The 19,575-nt window shown below is 45.0% G+C and overlaps 1 protein-coding gene across 2 annotated transcripts in view; it reads right to left on the bottom strand.

The window, feature by feature from the left end:
- Map2k5 (mitogen-activated protein kinase kinase 5) overlaps positions 1-19,575 on the bottom strand; it is a 217,329-nt gene that overhangs the window by 86,831 nt on the left and 110,923 nt on the right. For both annotated transcript variants that reach the window (XM_029542971.1, XM_021206485.2), the window contains exons 14-16: positions 16,410-16,483; positions 15,438-15,488; positions 10,193-10,264 (exon numbers count right to left, since the gene is read on the bottom strand). In XM_029542971.1, the coding sequence (XP_029398831.1) occupies positions 10,193-10,264; positions 15,438-15,488; positions 16,410-16,483 (197 nt within the window). The remainder of the gene's footprint in view (positions 1-10,192; positions 10,265-15,437; positions 15,489-16,409; positions 16,484-19,575) is intronic.

Here is a 19,575-nt window from a genome sequence, read left to right on the forward strand (position 1 = left end):
TCTCAGAGCCACACTCTTGCAGCCTCCACGGTCTGAGAAGTGTGATCTCATAGCCACACTCTTGCAGCCTCCACGGTCTGAGAAGTGTGATCTCATAAACAAGGATGCTCTCCCACAGCTGCAGGGGCAAACCAAGCTCACCGAGGAAGAAGGGTCAACCTCTGCTCACAGTTTTTAAAAAGGAGGAAGTCAGGAAGCACCGAGTGTGTGGGGTGAAGGGTGGCAGGGGAACGCAGAGGCAGGAGGACTCTCGCTAGTTTGAAGAGCATGCTTTATAACGCAAGTTCCAGGCTAGCCAGAGATACATACTAAGATCCTGTCTCAAAAAAACCAACAATAATAAATTTAAAAAGGAGAAATGCCAAGTTTTCCATGATTATAAAAATGGACAGAGCTGCTTCAGGGAACTAGAGCTACCTGTCACTCTTCAGACCAGGCTCACAGACTACTGGGGCTAAGCCAGGAGACAAAGCCTCAGCTGGATACCCACCCAAGACAACTACCTCTGTGTGGGTTTGTTTTGTGGTTTTGGCAGGAAGCAGAGTCAATTCTGGGTAAGGTTCTATAGCTTGTGCTGCCTGCACAGAACATGGCGCACACAGGGTGCTAGTCTAAAGAGCTTGTCTTTGCCTCCCCACCTCCCTTTCTTCTCTAGTTTTGATGGTAAGACCCTGAGGTGGCCCAGTAGGTGATGCCCCTGCCTCTTGCTCCCTGATGGGATGATGGGTGTGGCCATGTGTACTGGCTGGGCAGGTTGCTTTCCTTCCTCCCTTCCCTTCCTTCCCCTTCAAGGGTTTCTCCGTGTAGCCCTGACTATCCCAGAACTTGCTCTGTAGGCCAGGCTCGCCTCAAACTCAGAGACCTCTGTCTTCTGAATGCTAGGATTAAATAAAGGCATGTGCCACCATGCCACCTGCAGCTTACTTCTTATTTATTATATGTGCATTGGTGTGAGGATTTTAGACCCCTTGGAACTGGAGTTACAGACTATTGCAAGCTGCCACGTGGGTGCTAGGAATTGAACCTGTGTCTTTTGGAAGAGCAGACAGTGCTCTTAACCACTGAGCCATCTCTTTAGTCCTTTCTAAAGTGACATTATGTGGTTATTAATGTTAAATGTTTTGAAAATAGTCCAGACAATTATGCTCTAGTCTTGCTTCATGAATATGTTTACTTATTACCTTAACAGGTGTGGCAAGGAAAGTGACTGTATTCTCAGAAATGTGTCTGACAGTTTCTCTCTCTCTCTCTCTCTCTCTCTCTCTCTCTCTCTCTCTCTCTCTCTCTCTCTCGTTTCTCTTTTTTTGTAACCCTGGCCGTCCTGAAACTCACCCTGTAGACCAGGCTGGCCTTGAACTCACAGAGATTTGCCTTCTTCTGCATCCTGAGAGTCACCACATCCGAACTCTTGTTAAAAAACAATCTATGTATTATAAAAATTCAAACTATGAGGACAAAAATATTACCACATGCCACTTAGAAAAGAGATTAGTGTTTTTCTTACTAGGAGAAAGACACTCTCAAACACAAATGGCTGTCTTGCATTGCAACGTCTCAGTTAAAACTCATTCTCTGATGAGCTCTGATTTGTTTTGCACAGCACACTTGCTCACCTGGTTTTCTCAGTTACCTTCCTCCCTGTCTGTTCTGCTCTTGTCTCTGGAACACAGTGTGCCCCCATTCCTGCCTCCTCAATGTTTTTCACTGCACAGGCTTTAGGCCCTCATGTACTTGTTCTCAGTCCTTTCAGGCCTCTGTTCTCACACATCTTGTTATTAGTAAGGCACAGATCTTAAGTTAGCAACTCAAGATGCAGAGGCAGGAGACTAGCCAAAAGTTCAAGGCTAGCCTGGTCTACTTAAGTCAACTTGTGCTACATAGCAAGAACAGCTCATGTGTGGGACATGTGGACTGGCTGAGGGGCTTCCTGTGAGCTCCATCTGGTCGGGCAGCTGTTGGTAAACACCCAACCTCTGGATCCATTAGACTTCCTGGCCAGACTTCCCTGGAGAAGGTCCCTGCCAATCTCTTCTTGGTTACAGGGACCAGATTTTTATGGCCCCAGGTGCCTTCTATCCTTCCAGAGCATCTACTCAGTCTCATGTTGGGCCTGGGGAGAGCTGCTGGTTTGCCTCACATGGTGAGCAGGGGAGATGGTCTGTGGTTAACAGTTTCACTGTCTCTCAGACAGAGAGAGAGAGGGCTAGCGGGATTGTGCACACTCAAAATACAGGCAAGGCCTTGGTTTAGCCCCAGAAACCAGGAGCAAAGACAAACCTCTGAAACAATTCTCTAGCCCCGTCTTTACTCCCAGCTCTAGCTCTCAGGGGCTACCAGATGCGGAGGGAGCTTTGGGGTGCTATTCTCCAGCCAGGCTACTGCCCTTGCTTGTCTTGCTGCTGATGGAGGCTTCACGCTCCCACATGTGTTGTTCCTTACCCATCACTGTTCATCTGTTTTATCACATCCAAAATCTGGGGGCAGCTGTTGTGACTGAGGACTCCTGGGAAGATCTGTCCACAGGAATGACTGGAAGGTCAGGACTGTGGACAGACTGGGATGCTGCAGCCCATTGGCTGATTACCTTACCCCAAGCTAGCTCTAGCCCTGGAACAGTCATCCTCTGCCCACTTCTGTCTGAATTAACACCTTGCAGCTTATAGCTAGGAAGCTTTTAGAATCTATTGGATTAGCAGACCACTAGTTCTTGCCAGCCCTAAAGCTAAGAACATCATGAAACAGCAGCTTGGGCCTTTAGAAGCTTCCCTGCCTCTCTGCAATGGCCTCTCTGATGCACCACTGGCTGAAGTTAAACTTCCCTTGATTTATGACTTTCTTTGTTCTGAATTGCTTTCACACTGGAATATGGAATTTGAGATAATCAAAATCTTTGTTCCTGGGCCATGGTCACTCAAAATGGCTCCAGAATCAGCTCTAGCTTACTGCTATTAAGATGGAAGCTACGACCTTTGTGTTGACACTGTCCTCCCTTAAGCTGCCTTCACTAACCTGTCAGCAGAGCTTGAGGTGAGTGGGACCTAACCTGCAGTCTGCAGTCTGCGCATCTCCAGTGAACCCGCTAGATGGGGCCTTTCCGAAGCTGCTTCCTTTTAAGGGAAGAGTTGGCAGTGCCTCTGCTCCTCACTGTGGCCTGATCTCATACTCAGGTAGAGCTGCTACCTCAGATGCAGACTGAGACCCCGAGACACCATGTACTGCGGCCAAGGTTCTTTGCTTAGGCTGCTATGGCCAAGGTGGAATTTGAATCTGGGTCTGCAGGGTTGGCAAAGAGAAATCTTTCTTCATGGACGGGTGACAAGCAACACCCCCAAACATCTGTCAAAGGCTGTATCAAAGTTAACACCTGGGGTTTGTTTTGAGCAACTACTTTCAAGCTGTTATACAAGTTGGAAATACTAAGTCCACACTAGGGCACTGGAATGGCACCAGGTAATGTAGGCCATGAGAGAAACAGATTTGAATTCTGTATGAACGACTCAGCTATGAAGTAGGAAATACCCACATCACAAGCCAGATGTAGAGATGGTTGAGAAGAACAACAGCTGCCAAGAACAGAGCCAGCATCCTGAAGGATGCATGTTCACGTTGTATCTTGGGCAGATGAAGGAAATGGCATACATACAACAGGAGAGTGTCACAGCGCATGGACCTATTTGTAAAGGTAATTCTAAACTTCGAGAAAGGACTGTGGGCACAGCTTAGAGGTAGAACATGTGTCCATGGGAAGCCTGAGATGCCATCCCTGGCATACAACAGAACGAAACAACAAACCTCAAAATAAAAAATCCCAAACCCCTCCCCTGCCAAAAAAAAAAAATAACTTAAGAAAAACTGTGTCAGAACAATGGAGCCATAGAAATCCTCACGAGGTGGTGTTACTTTGATGACAATGACCTCGTGTGACTCTCTGAGTATGGTCTTCACCTATCTGGAGACATTTTTCTAAGCCATGGTCCTTGCTTTCATCATTTAACACATCATTCGAAGCAGTGCAAGTACTGCAGGAGCCTCGCAGGACCGGACGACACGCCAATTAACCAAGCATGTCGAGCCAGACTGCTCTGTGCCTCAGACTCAGGAGACAGGAGGGAAGCTGCAAACAAAGGCAGGGAGAGCGGGGGCGATGTGAAAAGAGCAAGCGTGTACTGGAGACTTGCAGTTTGACTCCAACCTCAGGTTTGTGAGAGCCCTCTCGATAGAGTCCCTGAGCAGAGCCCCGTGGGCCTGGTGCCTTTCCAAAGGAAGTTTCTGTGTGCTTTGTTTACCTCATTTAAACAAATTTTAAATGGTTTATTTCTTTGAGATGGATTTATACTGTATACTCTGGCTAGGCTGGAGCCCCACTGCATAGACTAGAGCAGACCTGTCTGCCTCTGCCTCCGCAGTGCTATTAAAGGTGTATTCTACCATGCTGTACACCCGGACCCACCAAACACCTAGTGTATGTATGTATGTATGAGTGTGCGTGTGCACATGGGGGCTACCTTGAGGATATCGGAGGTCAAAGGACAACTCTGTGATCCCTGCACCCTAAGTAGGTCCCAGGGCTTAAACTTGGGTCAGCAGGCTTGCAGAGCAAGGCCTTTACCCACTGGACCATCTCAGCAGTCCCTTGTTTGTTTTGTTTGTTACAGATGAGGTCTTGCTGTGTACCTTAGGCTGCTCTCAAACTCAAAAGCCCCCTGCCTCTACCTCTGGAGTACTGGGATTATAGATGGGTTATGCCACAGCAGGCCCCTGTTCCTTTCTAACATTCATGCCCCATGCTGGGCACAGGGCTAAAGGAGAATGCACTGACGGTTTCCCTCTGAAAGACCATCTTTTGAACATGTGGTTGTTTATCTCCCATTTAGAAATTTATGTTGTGACTCAAATGGCATAATGTGACAAAGAATTAACTAGTGAAAAATCAAGTGAGCAGACTCTCCTCAGCCTCTCTCTGCAAGACTAGGTAAGGACTATTGCTTATGAAATTAAGAAGCTGCCTCAATATGGTTTTGGCGCTCCCACCCTAAAGATTATGAAAAATCCTTCAGACGCAGTGAAAACAAAGCTTTTGTTTTGGCAAGTCAAGCTAAGTTTAGCCCAAAGTTTAGTCCTGAGCTGCTGAATAGCAGCACCAGGTGAGCAGCTCTGAAAAACATGGCCTGGTCTCTGGCCCAGAAGCCTTGTAAACACAGCAAATAAGTCTTGTGGGGTGGGAGGAGCCTTCCCGCCCACCACAGCTCAGGATCCTTGGTCTTGCTCTCATTTCTTAGCATTCCCTTACTGACCTTTGGTGTGTCTTAAAGGGAGAAACTCGCGTTTTCTTCACCACTACACAGTGAGCTCACACCAACCCACAAGTTGAGACCTCCTTTATTTGGCTTCAGAACCCACCACAGAGCTGAGTGGAAAGCTGTAAGCACACACCAGAGAAGGGGCTGACTCCCTAATCATAAACACTGCCCTCAACTCAAGCTGAAGAGCCTTATTTCAATCTTTGTGCCACTTGGCCAACTCCAGATATTTCATTCAGCTGACAACATCTAGAGGAGGCCCACTTTATCCCAGGAGCAAAGGGCTGCTGGCCTGAGAGGAGATGAAGATAAAAGGAGATAAAAGATAGCCTGATATTAGAGGTTCTTTGCTTAAGGCACACATAGCTGTCTGCAATTCTTTTTGTCCACACACTTTAGTGGCATGTAGCATTATCTTTATGAAAGAGTTTGGTGAGAGGTCTTGCTATGACTCCCCATGGGGGACCGTGACAGCACATAAGCAGGGAAGGGGCAGCAGGAAGGAGCTACCAAGGATGAACCTGGAAAGGAGGGTTTACAGAATGACCCCAGCAGACACAGAAAACTCCCTGCTTGGTTTCCTATTCTGATGCCCATTTTTTCTTCACCACAGCTCCTCTATGTCAATGAACTGGTTGGTTTAGAACACCGAGAAAGGTGTGCCCCATGCTGGAGACTTGGGAGACCTTACCCTCCTGCACCGCCACCTGATCCCCTGTAAGGGTTTACAGTGGTCCACGTCAGAGTGGGCGGGTTAGCTGCAGAAGGAATCTCCCTTAAGTCCTTCCTTCTCACGCTGGCAAGCTCGCTTGAAGACCAATTCCACTCAAATGTCAGCCCTCTGTCAGCCCTTTATCCCCATGACTTCTTTATCTACACCTTTTCTGAGGCCTGTCACTTCAGGGTTCTAGTGTCTTTCTTTCCTTTCTTTCTTTCTTTCTTTCTTTCTTTCTTTCTTTCTTTCTTTCTTTCTTTCTTTCTTTCTTTCTTTCTTTCTTTCTTTCTTTCTTTCTTTCTTTCTTTCTTTCTTTCTTTCTTTCTTTCTTTCTTTCTTTCTTTCGACAGAGTTTCTCTGTGCAGTCCTGGCTGTCCTCTGAACTCACTCTGTACCCCAGGCTGGCCTTGAACTCAGAGATCCACCTGCCTCTGCCTCCCAAGTGCTGGTATTAAAAGCATGCGCCACCACCACCCTGCTCTAGTTAGTGTCTTTCCTTACTAGAGGCAGGATCTTCCTAGTTATGCAGCCAGTGCTCTACAGAGCCTACCCATGACATTTCTACCAGGAAAACTGATGGATGAATAAATGAATGAATGAATGAATGAATGCTTCTTTCTTTGGAGTACATGCTGAGAGGTATTTTAACAGTAAGAGCAGAGTCAAAGGACCCTCTAAATACTGACTGTGGTTCAGGATGTATTTTGTCCCTCAGACTTGAAAATGCCACAGTAACACACATATCTGTCTACTGTGTGCTTGTGTGCACATGAAGCGGTATGTGTGCATGTTCATGTTTGTGCAGAGGCAGAGGTCAACCTTGGGTAGCATCCTTTAAGAGGTTTTTAACAGGATTTTTCACTCAGAGCTTGAGCATATTGGTTGGGTAGGCTAGCTGGCCAGTGTACCCAGGGTTACTTGTCTCTGCCTCCGCAGCACTGGGATTGCCAGCTACATTTCTGTGTGGGTGCTGGGGACTGAATACAGGTCCATGTGCCTGTGTGGAAAGTGCTTTACTGACTGAGCTATCTCCCCAGCCCTGACTTTTTTTTTAATGTAGCTTAGGCTATCCTTGACTTCATGATCCTCCTGTCTCAGCCTTGAAGGCTTGGGCTACAGGTGTGTCTGTAGTGGTTTTGAATAGTACTTATCTCACTTATACCAACTATATTCTAATAAAAAGAAAGAGGAACCTCATCCTCTGGGTTCTTATTATGACCTATGTTCCCAGGCCCTGTGGATGGCATTCTCCTCACCCTGACCCTAAGAACAAAGGAGCCTGGGGTTTTCCTGCAGTCTTCACTCGCAAAACATCACAGTGTCTCATCTATAAACGCAAAACCTTCAACTCCCTTTACCATGAATTTCTTTAAATAAATTTGGCATAAAATGTATGCCAGGGTCTGTCTTATTCTCTAGTGACTTTTCCTCTACTACTTAAGTTGGTCACATGTCACTTGCTTGCAAGGCCAGTGACTGCCACCCCACATTTTCAGATGGCCCTCACTTAAGTGTCCTGTCCTCTTGACCACTGTAAGCAGACATCACCTTATAGCCTGCCTCATGACTCACCCCTTCTCACCCACTATGGACACAGACAGCATGAAGGAAGGAGCCCAGCCTTCCAGGCCCTCATCCAGCTACAGGCTTCTAGTCTGCACGGCATCACATGTCTCCCAACACCCACTCATCCCACGCTCAAACTTGACCTTTCTCACACAGTTCTCTATGCCCTATTCTCCTCAGGATTGCAAATGCAGGGTCTGTTTTCTTCAGTGTCCCAGAGACTATTGACTAGTTTGCCTCCAGGACAAATGACCACATTGGAATCTCCCTCCCTAAGATGTATCGCCTCTTCCTTAGGCTTCACGGTGCTGGTGCCTAGAAAGTTACTGATAGATATGTATTTCAATACATTACATTTATTGGGCATCTACCAATCTCTCTTCCTACTTCAAATGACCCTTTTGTTTCCACACCCATACTTCTAAGGGCATGCTCCATGGAGCACTGTGACTCACTAAAAACTGAAGTCAGATCACTTGCTCCCAGGGCAACATCTGAAGCCCTGAGCCTGGCCGTTTATGATCTAGTCCCTGGCTATCTCCAGCCTTTTCCTTAATAACTCCACTTTAATCGAGAAGGAGGAACAATTAATTGATACCCTAACTCTACCTTCTTGAGACTAGCCTGATTAGCCTGGGCATGCTTTCTTAATAGTACTTTTTTTACCTTTCCCTGAAAGGTAATCTAAGAGGAGCTGTACTGCGTGCACAGCAGCTGAGAGGCTGCAGTTGGCAGGTGGAGCTCAGGACCCAGCACTCAGCAGGATCCAAAGGTACTATATATATATATATATATATATATATATATATATATATATTTTTTTTTTTTTGTTCCCATCTGCTGCAGGACCAATCCATGAGTATAGCATAATATCATTGAAGGTCATTTTATATTTTTTTTTTTTTTTTTTTAGGTTAGTATCATGCAGCCCAGGCTGGCTTCCAACTCACTATGCATCTGAGGGTGATCTTGAACTTCTGATCCTCCTGCCTCCATCTCTGCATGTTGGGATCATAGCTGTATGTCATACTGGCAAGTAAACCAGGCCTTCATGCATGCTATGCAATTACTGTATCAACTGAGCTGCATCCCCAGCCTTCCTGACAATGCTTCTATGCTTCCAACAGGTGAGGGTGTATCTCTGTCTTAGGCACGCAGCTCTCCTGAAGCTGGAAGTTAACGGCAGCAGAGCTGTAGAGTGTCAGTCTGTGGCAGGGCTCAGACCTCACTACTGCACAGAGAAGGAACATTGGGTGCTGAGCCTAATGGGGGCTGTAGGCTGGCCCAGGATCACCTAGGAAACTAGAACCAATGCTAGCACTACAACCTAGGCCTTCTCTTCCCAGCATCGGGTTCTGAACCACGTGACCCCTCAACTGTTCTGCACTGTACCGATCATTTATACAACATAACCAATGGGAATGACTTCAAACCCCAAAAGGAACTTCCATATTAGCAAAGCTGCCATCCCACAGGTCAGAGTGAGTTCATCCTGAAACAGGCTAATGATAGGGCAAGTCCTTTGGATCCTGCTGAGTGCTGGGTCCTGAGCTCCACCTGCCAACTGCAGCCTCTCAGCTGCTGTGCACGCAGTACAGCTCCTCTTAGATTACCTTTCAGGGAAAGGCAGAAGAATATGGTTTAATAAACATTGAGCATTTGATTTTGGCACCCTTCCTGCTGTGCAGGTGAGCTGGGTCTAAAGACATTTCCTTCCAAATACAATGGCATTCATGCGTTACAAAAATCATAGAAAATATATTTGATAAAACAAAAGTCATAGGATTGTGATAGAAACTTGATTTGTGGTGTTATTTAAACATGTTCCTTTTTTTTTTTTTTTAAAGGTTTCTTTGATGGGAACTCATGGAATTGAGAAGCTATTCTTCAAACCCCAGTGAGGGCTCAGGTTGTCTAGGAGTGCAATTCCTGCGAGCAAGGTGTCTTTCTAATGCAAGTTGTGTCTATTTCTTAGCATGGTGTTCTAATGGGACTGCACCTGGCTCACTGAGGAAAAAAAAATCCATTCTAAATACAGCAATAAAGAGTAAAGATATGAGTATACCATATACGCATGCCCCTGTCACTCCACCCCTAACCACATGTACATGTCATTTATTAGAATAAAGTAGGTTTTTTCTTTAAAAATGAAAGAGACATACAGCATGTATGTAACATATATATCCATATGACTATAGCCAAACTTTTGAAACAATCCCCTATGGATCTCACACATGCACATTCCAAGGCTGCCATCACCCTGTTCTGTCATGGAATTCTCTTTCAGAGAACTGGGCCATACAGAAGGTCCACCCAGTGAACACTTTCCACACGCACATTCTGAGCGACTTGGGTAGGGCTGGCAAACCTGTGTTTTTAACAAGCACTTCAGGTATGCCTTGCACAGGTGATGATGTATGAGAAGCAGCACTCTAGAATAATGCAGACTCAGTCCAGAAGCCACATGGGATAGCAACATGGAGTCCGCTGAGTCAGACAACATACATGTGCAGGGACATTGGAGGTCTGCATTACTCTTTCAGAGGCACTGGGTTCTTCCCAATGGGGTGTATTAGTAAGGGCTTATCAATGACCACAAACAGCAACGTACCTCCATGAAAGAGATTCCTAAGCTCCACACGTCAGAATGGATCCCATACTGCTCTCCTGAAATTCTTTCTGGCTGTAAGAAAGCAGGAGAGAGCTTATTATGAGCTGCTTAGAGTTACTCCAGGCAGTACACACCGAATGTGAGCTCAGCTAGCATGGGAGTCACCGACATTTGCATGGTATTTACACACAGGAAAAGAAATATATATATATATATATATATATATATATATATATATATATATATATATATATGAAGCAACAGAGAATTCTGCACCCAGTAATAGAAAACCACTGTCGGTAATGTTGTAAATGAAGGCTCCAGGTAGTGAGTTAAATTATGTAGGATTGTATACAACTTAATTGAATTTGGGCACAAGGGTCTTGAAAAGTATGGCTAAGTTTTATTTTTAGCTTTTCTCTGGAAATCCAACTTTACAGGAGGGTGAAGCACTTGGGCTGGTCAAGGAGCAGTCAGAGCTTGCCTCCCTAGAGCCACCTCCTGTCGCTCTTTCATGCCATACAGCTGTGTTTCTTCTGACAGGAATCAAGGTGTCACATATGACTCTGGGCCCTCCCTTTGGGTTGTGTAGCAGGTGCCTGATCCACAAAGTTCTGGCATGCATACCCTGCTCACCAGGGATAGTTGTATACTGGGTACCTCCTGGTCAGTCCTTCAGGTTACTTACAGAAATGTTTGCAATGCACAGGTGAACAACTGACTTGAAAAAAATTTAGTCCCACAAAGAGCAATAGTCACTCAAGGTTATAGTGCTAATCGTGGTAGGGCTGAGATCCTGACCCATTACCCAATGGGGTACCATTACACAATCCTAGTCAGTTTGACAGGAATAGAGGTATTCATGTGGAACTGGCCAGCCAGTTATAGGAACAACAGCACAAATGCCATTGTTGCCAACAACACTGCCAGTCAGGCTAGTCACACTTGTGAGCTCCAAGTTCAGCAAGACTCTATTTTAATAAAATAGACAACCAAGGTTGATCTTTGGCCTACACCACACACACACACACACACACACACACACACACACACACACACACTTTATATAACAACAACCAAAAGAACTTATAGTGTTGCCCATTCTAAAACCCTCCAGACTTGTTAAAGAAACAATCAAATGTTGTCTTCCTACTTCTTCCTCTCTCTGGTTTTTCTTTCTACTGGATGGCAGTTCTCAGGCTGTGGTATTTCTCTAGAATACAGAGAAAACAAACATACAAACACAAGTGGAACTCAGACCAAATGTCTGGGAGGGCTGGATGATGAGACTACATACATTTGCCTCATCTGCCCACTGTGCTACCAAAACAAGTATAAACTGAGAGCTGAAACCAAAGACAGAAACTGAATTAAAAGAGGAGACTTATGAAGAGTGGGGACATCGAGATGCCAGGTGGCAATGAGAGAGCTCCCCAAGCACAAGATCTGGCAGCCTCTAGAGGAGAAATCAGTTCTGAAGCACACAACAAAACAAGATCACTGGTGGAGGGCAAGCAAATGGGCGCAGTGAGCTCTGGGGCCCACTCTACAGCACACAAGGTAGACCCAGGCCTCTGTGACAGACTTAGGCATGACATGAACCTCCGATCCTCCTGAGTGTTTGGAGTCAGGATATGACTGCCCGAGGCAGCATAACTCAAAGCCGGGCTTACATCTGCAGCAGCGGTGGCATGCCTGGTTCTTTCCCCTCAACTCCAGCATGGAAGAAGACAAAGTTACGGCCAGGTACTGTACGGCTGACACAAGAGCTATGGTCAAGAGGCCAGCTGTGGTTACTTCCTCACCCGACAGCTGTCCACAGTGTAGAAAGCTGTGAGAAGGAAAACCCAGCTCTTGTCTAAGGCGCCTGTGTGTGTGTGTATGTGTAAGTGAAGAGCACCCAAAACCAAGTCAAAAAAAGAAAACTTCCTGGCCTGTCTGAACAGCCCTAAACATCTGAATCCACAAGCTTCAAGGCAGCACCTTCAAACTGGCACACTTCCCTCGCTCCAGCTACTGCCTGCGACTGGGCTGTTAGCCAGGACCCATATTTAGTTAACGAATTCCAGGACTGTCTGTTTACAACACAACACTCCCGGGTATAACTGTCAGAAGCAGGAAGACAGCAAGGTGCATCTTTTAAATCTTCTGACAAGGGAGTTGCTGTTTGGTGGGGCTACCCAGAAAATTACCAAAGCGGGTGAACACAAATCAGGATAGCATGCTATCCACATGTGTACTGCAGGCACGAGAGTTCCCGTTTAGGTGGGCAAGGCCAGATCCCCACACAGCACAACGGTCGAGCAGGGTCGGGTGGCCATACTGCAGACCAAACTTCCAGTTCACTAATCCTACCTCTGCTGTGTCCAATATGCTACTGGGTATGGTGGTCCCTTTAAGAAAGATGAAATTTTATTCTATGTGTATGTGTGTGTGCACCTGAGTTTACATGTGTGTGCAGGTGTCCATGGAGACTAGAAGATGTGTTGGAAGTGGAATTACAGGTGGTTGTAAGCTACCTGATGTGAGAGATACAAAGCAAGCCTGGAGCCTCTGCAGGAGCAGTGGGCAGTTTTACCGACTGAGCCATCTCCCTCAAGTGTCTGGAGGCCGTACGCATCTATTGTCCTCTTTAAAATGTGTGGTCCTAAGCCTCTGAGCATCTGCTGTGCTCCACAGTTCCCTCTAGAGCGTCTTCATGCTGCCTTGTCTAGCTGGTGTTCTCTGACTTCCTGGAAGGTTTGCTGCTGTTCCCTTTAAAATTCAGAGACATTTTCTGTGACCTAAGGTGGACATGCTACTTCAGACAATGCTCTCTGCATGGTGCTCTGTGCCCAGGCAGCTCACTTGGGCAAGGCAAAGCCGTGTCTGCCAGCCCTGCTCCAAGCCTGTTCTGCTCCTCCGTCCCTCTTGCTTCTCTGCTCAGTTCTGAGGTTCCTTCTGGTTCCAAGATGGGGAGCAGCAGCTTCAAAGTGAGTGTGCCTTCCGGCAGGAGAGCCACTTGGGACCTTAGCCTGGAAGGGAGGAGAAGCCTGACACCGCCGTCTCATCGGAGTGTTGTGCTGCTGCTGGCCTTCAGCTCTTGCACATGCTCTCTTCTGTCTTGGGATTTTACTCTAAACCTGCCTGGGAGTTCCCTCGTCTCTCTTGAGCTTTTTTAGTGCTTTCTGAATGCTCTGAAACCATAGTTTGGTTACATAAAGTCAAAGAGCCCAGCCCTGCTCCCAAGAGACCAGTAGCACAGACAGCAGGTAGGGTCAATGCCACAGTAGAGTAATGGAGGGCTGTCTCCACGCTCCCGCACAGGTGGCCTTTGGGAAGGACTTGGCCAGCTAGAACCTTCTAAATTAAGCTCTGCCTCTGCCTCTCAGGTGCTCACAGTTTTCTTCCCTGGCATCTTAGGCTTTCTGCAGCTTCAACTACAAAGTTGATGACTAGAATTCACTCACCCAAGAAACAAAGCAATTTCAGCTTTGCCAACCTGAGCTAACATTTCATAATTTTAATCCTCACACTTTCAATTAACATATGGACGCATCACATTCATCCATAAACAAAAAGGGGGGAAAAGTAATTTCTTTAATGCACACTTGGGAAAGACAACTGTAATCTGGATTTGTAGCTCAGAAGTGATGCAATTTAATTATCAGAGCAATTTAAAGCTACCAGAACATGATGGGCAGTTGAGAAGTTGTTTCATGGACAGCCTTTTTCCTTTCCAATTCTTCCAGAGGCTGACACTCAGCAGCGCTCTGTTACCTACAGGACTCACTGCTCTCATCCATCCTGGGAGAGCCACAGAGGAGACTAAGTTTTAAAAAGCAGACACAGTAACTTTCATAGCTGATCTACTTTCTCTGCATTTAATTAGAGAGAAAAAATATTAATTTCCTTAAAAAACAAAACTCGAAATAAATCATTTTGAAAGAAAGTAAAATGCTTTGTATTGTTCTGAAAATAACAAGCTGTAGACCCAGGTCCTGCCTATATCAAAGATCTTGTAATAATCATAACAACATATGCACAAAAAATCCTGAGAATAAGACCTATGGTTGTGGCCTGGCAAGATGGCTCTGCAGGTAACAACACTAGCCTCCAAGCTGACACTTGAGGTAAATCCTCAGGACCCACATGGAGACATTTACATCTCCATGGTCCCCTCTGATAAACAAACACATATATGGTACTTTTTTTTTTTTTTTAAATCCGTGGTTATATGCATGTCAACAGAGGCTCCTTAGCCTAAGATGGATTACTTACATAAATCTAGAGCCATCATGGTAAAACCCAATCCTAAACACTGAAATATAAACCAAGACTCTAGCTGGGCAGTGGTGGTGGTGCACATCTTTAATCCCAGCACTCAGGAGACTGAGGCAGGTGGATCTCTGAGTTTGGGCCAGCCTGGACTATAAAGTTAGTTCCAAGACAGTCAGGGCTACACAGAGAAACCCTGTCTCAAACAAAACAACAACAAATAAAAAAAAAAAAAACCAAACCAAACCAAAACCAGACTCTACAAGGAAAGGAAGCAAGGATTGGAGAGTGGGGTCAAAACCAAAACCAAAACCAAATCAGACTCAGAAAATGATACCAGAAAAGTATCCTCCTTTTTCCCTATATGCCCAACAACTCCTGAAAGGGACTGAGAAAACAAACAAACTAAAGATTTTTATAGCCATACATAATATCTCTTGTTTAAAAAGGTAAGAAAAAGAAATAGAACAGCTATCTTAGGATATCTGCAAGAACTTAATAACTAAGAAAAAAAACCACAGAGCTATACACTGTAGAAAAATCCTAGTGGGAGCCTTACCATGGAGAGATCCACAGCCAGTGTCTGGTTACATAAGTAAGTCTACTTGGATCTGGTGACAAGGCATGCTCAAATCGCCAGAACAAACACCCGACGTTACTGGTCTATATTAGGGTTAATTAAATAAGCAGAGTGGAAAGTAGCCAATATGCTACCAGGTGCAATTTTTCTGTAGGATTAAACTTCAAAACTCAGCGATTTCACACTTGAACCGACTGGTTAAGTCAACAGAGTGAGAGGAGTCAATAGCTCGAGCACAGAGCCTCTCTTGTTTTCCAAAGATCTAACACTGGAGAGTGACTGGATTGACTTTGTAATTTATGACCTACTAGTCTAAAGCTGTGGAATTAATTTAAGAATTATACATTCCCAAGTACATAAAGATAAAGATGTTGGTTTTAAATGTTATTTTTGCATAAGTTTACTTACTGCCATGTAAGCATTTGTTCCAACATACGTCTTGGCTATAGAATTCACCAGCTATGAGACAAAACGGTCTGTTAGAACAATATAAAGATAATGTGGAAATAAAATGGGCAATTATTCCCCATTTAACCTACAATCAGCATTCCTATAAATCAACTAAAAATTATGTAAAAGGGAACAAATTCATCCACAAAGGCATTAAAAATGATTAAATCTCTCTTTTCTTTTGGATGCGATTTCCAATTTAAACAAGCACAGCATTATGGTTTATAGCAGATAACCTTAAACAATTCACTTAAGCGTGATGCTCAGCGCTTTAGTGCCCCAAACCCGCCTGAAATAAAAAGTCAATTTGAAGTAGAATCTGAGCACCCTCATCTTTCAGTCATATAGCTCAAGATGTGGATGGAGCCCCATGCATTACCAGAATGAGATGAACTAAGGGCGCGGGAGGGATAACAGACTTTGACAACTCATAATGCAAAGATGACCTTCGCTTTGGTCTTCGTGTTTGGCTGGGAGGAAAGGTGGCTGAGATTCAAATCAACATCAGAGCACGCGCATGGGTCACTATCACTGGGGTTCTCAGGGGAGGCCCAAAATGGAAATTAATTAAAATTGGTGCAGCACATTGTAATGGCCCTCCACCATTGTTGCTCCCAATATTAATTTTTATTGTGGGCCAGTTGGGCTCCCTAGACACGGCTCCCTCGATGTCCTCCCTTTTGTCTGGCCAGAGCGCTTTTGCAGCCAAGCTGCATAGCAATGAAGTTTGCTATTCGTAAGTAGTAATTACAATATCAGCAGTTTTTACTGTCATTAAACAATGAACAATCATATTCTGATGAAGGAAACTGCTCAGAGATTAAAAATGAATAACGCCTGCCGGCCAATGAGCCGACTCACAGTCCCTGTTTGTTTGTAAGCTAGGTGATTTTCAATCCACACGGCAGGCTGAAGAGAAAAACGACCTACCTGTGTGCTCACGCCAAAGTCACACAGCTTGACCTGTCCGCCTGTGTTTACAAGCATGTTGGAGGGCTTCACATCTAAAAGGGATCAGAAAAGCTCCAATGACTGACTTCATATTGACGTGGCTTGTTTTTAAAAAGAGCAAATGCATACCATGTAAGAATTCAGAAATGGCATCGTAGGCCACTCAAATTTGAAGGACAAATTTATTACAAAGTGTTTTTTGTTTTTGTTTTTGTTTTTGTTTTTTTAATCTGAAAGCTGGCCAAAACCTAATGCAAGTCCACTCAAATCTTGGCTTTCAACAACAGGAAATACATCCATCACCCTAGCCCCACACTCTTGGAAAGAGCAGCTAGATTAAAAAAATGCAACCTTTCACAAAGTATATAAATAAGAGAGGAGTAGTTTACATTGTATGTGTAGCTCAATTATGGCTCCCATCTAAGAAGTAGTAAAACTAAAGGGAAGTGGGAACACACACATACACACACACACACACACACACACACACACACACACACACCCTATTGGAGGAAGCAATGTGAAAATGACACGTGGTACCATTTTACCTGTGGTTTAGGTGACAAATGTTATTTCAAATAAGACTCAGAAATTGACCTAAAAGCTGTGTGCCCACACATGCATGCACATATCAACCTTCCTTTCATGTCCCTTGCCACCCATCCCCATTACATTTCTTTCCCCTTTCCAATGTCACTGTTGTTATAGTTAACAAAATAACTGACATAGCTTTGCCAAGGCAGCCAGTCAGTAAATAACACACAGGGCACCTGTGAGCATCATTGGGGACAACAATAAACCTTTTCTGGAATTCAGGGAGGTCACAAAAACCACCCAAGCAAAACAAGAGCCACCACTTTTGCTGGAACAAATGTCATGTCCTTTAACATTGGCATGTGCCTCAACATTTCATCTTGAATAGACAGTAACAGTAGTCTAGCACAGGCAGCTAGTTATATGCATTACCCTTGACTAACCTCAAAGTGACAGCTTTGGTGAAATACCTAAAAAAATCATTCTGCAGATGAATTAATCGTCCTTAACCTTCTAGCCTGCACTAGGGTAGCCCTTACTAAGAGTGCGTATTTAACTCAAATTTGAAGTTCCAACTCCATAAGTGACAGCTAAGGGGCCCTTAGGACACTTAGGATGTGAGAGGCAAAGAGAGGCTTTCTCACACACTGGCTTAGTCAGCACTGTCTGACATTACAGGCAAATTCCACGGAGGCAGGAACTTGAGCTTCTTCTGCTGCTGCTGCCGCCTCATTCCCAGCCCCTGAGGACAGGCAGGCAGTGACCAGTGCGTGCTGGCTGAAGGAGGAAATAGGGTGAACAGGACCCACGGTACAAAGGGTGATCTTTGCTTGGATGTGCCTGTTTTGATGATAAGTGAGTAAGTGCAGAAGTCATGCTCTAAGGAACACTGGGGTGGGGAGGGACTCTGGGTTTAAGTTCATCTACACAGGTTGGCACTATCCCTTGCCAAGCAGCTCAGCCTCTGTTGTTTCCTGATTCCAGTGTAATTCTTACAGCACCCTTAAGTATGCCACTGACCACATCATTTCTCTCCTTAAGGATAAGATATTCCTTGACATGTTCTCACTCTGCCAGAACAGAGCTGTAGGTCTCTGTGTGTTCTGTTGCTGTTTGTTGTTAAGGGAGTCGTGATGCAGCTTTGGCTGGACTCTGACTTGTCCTTGCTTGTTTTCTGTTGCTGTGATAAACACCATGACCAAAGCACCTTGGGGAGGAAAGGGTTATCTTACAGCTTATAATCCATAATTGAAGGAAACCAGGCAGGATCTCAAGCAGGAATTTGAAGGCAGGGACTGAAGCAGAAACCATGGAGAAGTGTTTATTGGCTTGCTCACTTTGGCATATTCAGCCTTTCCATTACATAATCCAAGACTACCTGCCCTGGGCTGGTACTACCCACAGTGGGCTAGGCCCTGCCACTACAATCAATCAGTCAATCTGTCAATCAATCAATCAATCAATCAATCGAGAATGATTGCCTACAAGATAACCTGATGGAGGCACTGTCTCAACTGAGGTTTCCTCTTCCTGGATGAGCCAAGGATATATCAAATTGACAGAAAAGAAAAGAAAAAAACAACCAGCTAAACTTACAAAAACACTACCAGTACACTTGTCCTCCAGCCTCGGCCAGGGAAGGGCTGGAATGACAGATAAGCATCAACTCATGTGGGCCCTGCTGAGCTTTCATGGGTGCCCCAGCGGTCCGTAGGACATGGGTGCCCCAGCGGTCCGTAGGACATGGCATTGCCGGTCCAGTCACCCTTTGCTTGAGCTCATCTTACATTCTACTTAATCTGCTTTTATTTTGCAAACTGAATTCTTCCCCACCACCCAAGTCAGGGGTTCTCTGTCCAGTCTGGAACTCACTCTGCAGACGAGGCTCGAACTCAGAGAGCTGGAATTAAAAGTATGCACCACCATTGCCTGGCACAAATTGAATTGGTATTCAGGCCCTCAATTTAAGAGTGTTTTTTCACTCTCTTATTTTGAACTTAAACTAGTCTGACTACCCTAAGTGCTGCCTCCTTGCTGCACTGACTTCCCAGTCCACCATCATAACTTCCTTTGATTTTTTTTATAGCATTGATGGAAGCTCTTGCTTGGCACTGAGCGTCAATGCACAGTTTACTAGGTATTTACTATACCAGTGTCATCACCACAAGAAATAAATTCACAGGGATGGTGTATGTGCCACATGTCTTCATACTTATTTCCTCTACACACCGGATCCTGATTACTGGGTGATGTTTTAAAAATAATATATTATACTCACTGCTGTAAATGCCGCCCTTCCAAGCAGAACCTTAAAGCACTGTCTGAACAGAGCAGACTCCTTTCACCAAGTCTGTGGGTTCAGGTGGAGACAGCTGTACCACAGTCTTCTCCACTATGCCCAGACTTGCCATGTGACTTTGGACTTGGTTTGTAATATTTTAGCTCATAGGTCTACAGGGAGATAATAGTTCCTTTGTCAGAATTGAAAAACTCTGAGGATTACCTGAGACAATGGATAAAACACTGCTTTTTAAACTGTTGATGCTATAAATCAAAGTAGAAAATAATTCCAAAGTAGAATCTATAAAACCAACTTGATGCCGAGGAAGCC

The sequence above is a fragment of the Mus pahari genome, chromosome 10 (genome assembly GCF_900095145.1).
Source record: "Mus pahari chromosome 10, PAHARI_EIJ_v1.1, whole genome shotgun sequence".
Lineage (NCBI taxonomy): Eukaryota > Metazoa > Chordata > Mammalia > Rodentia > Muridae > Mus > Mus pahari.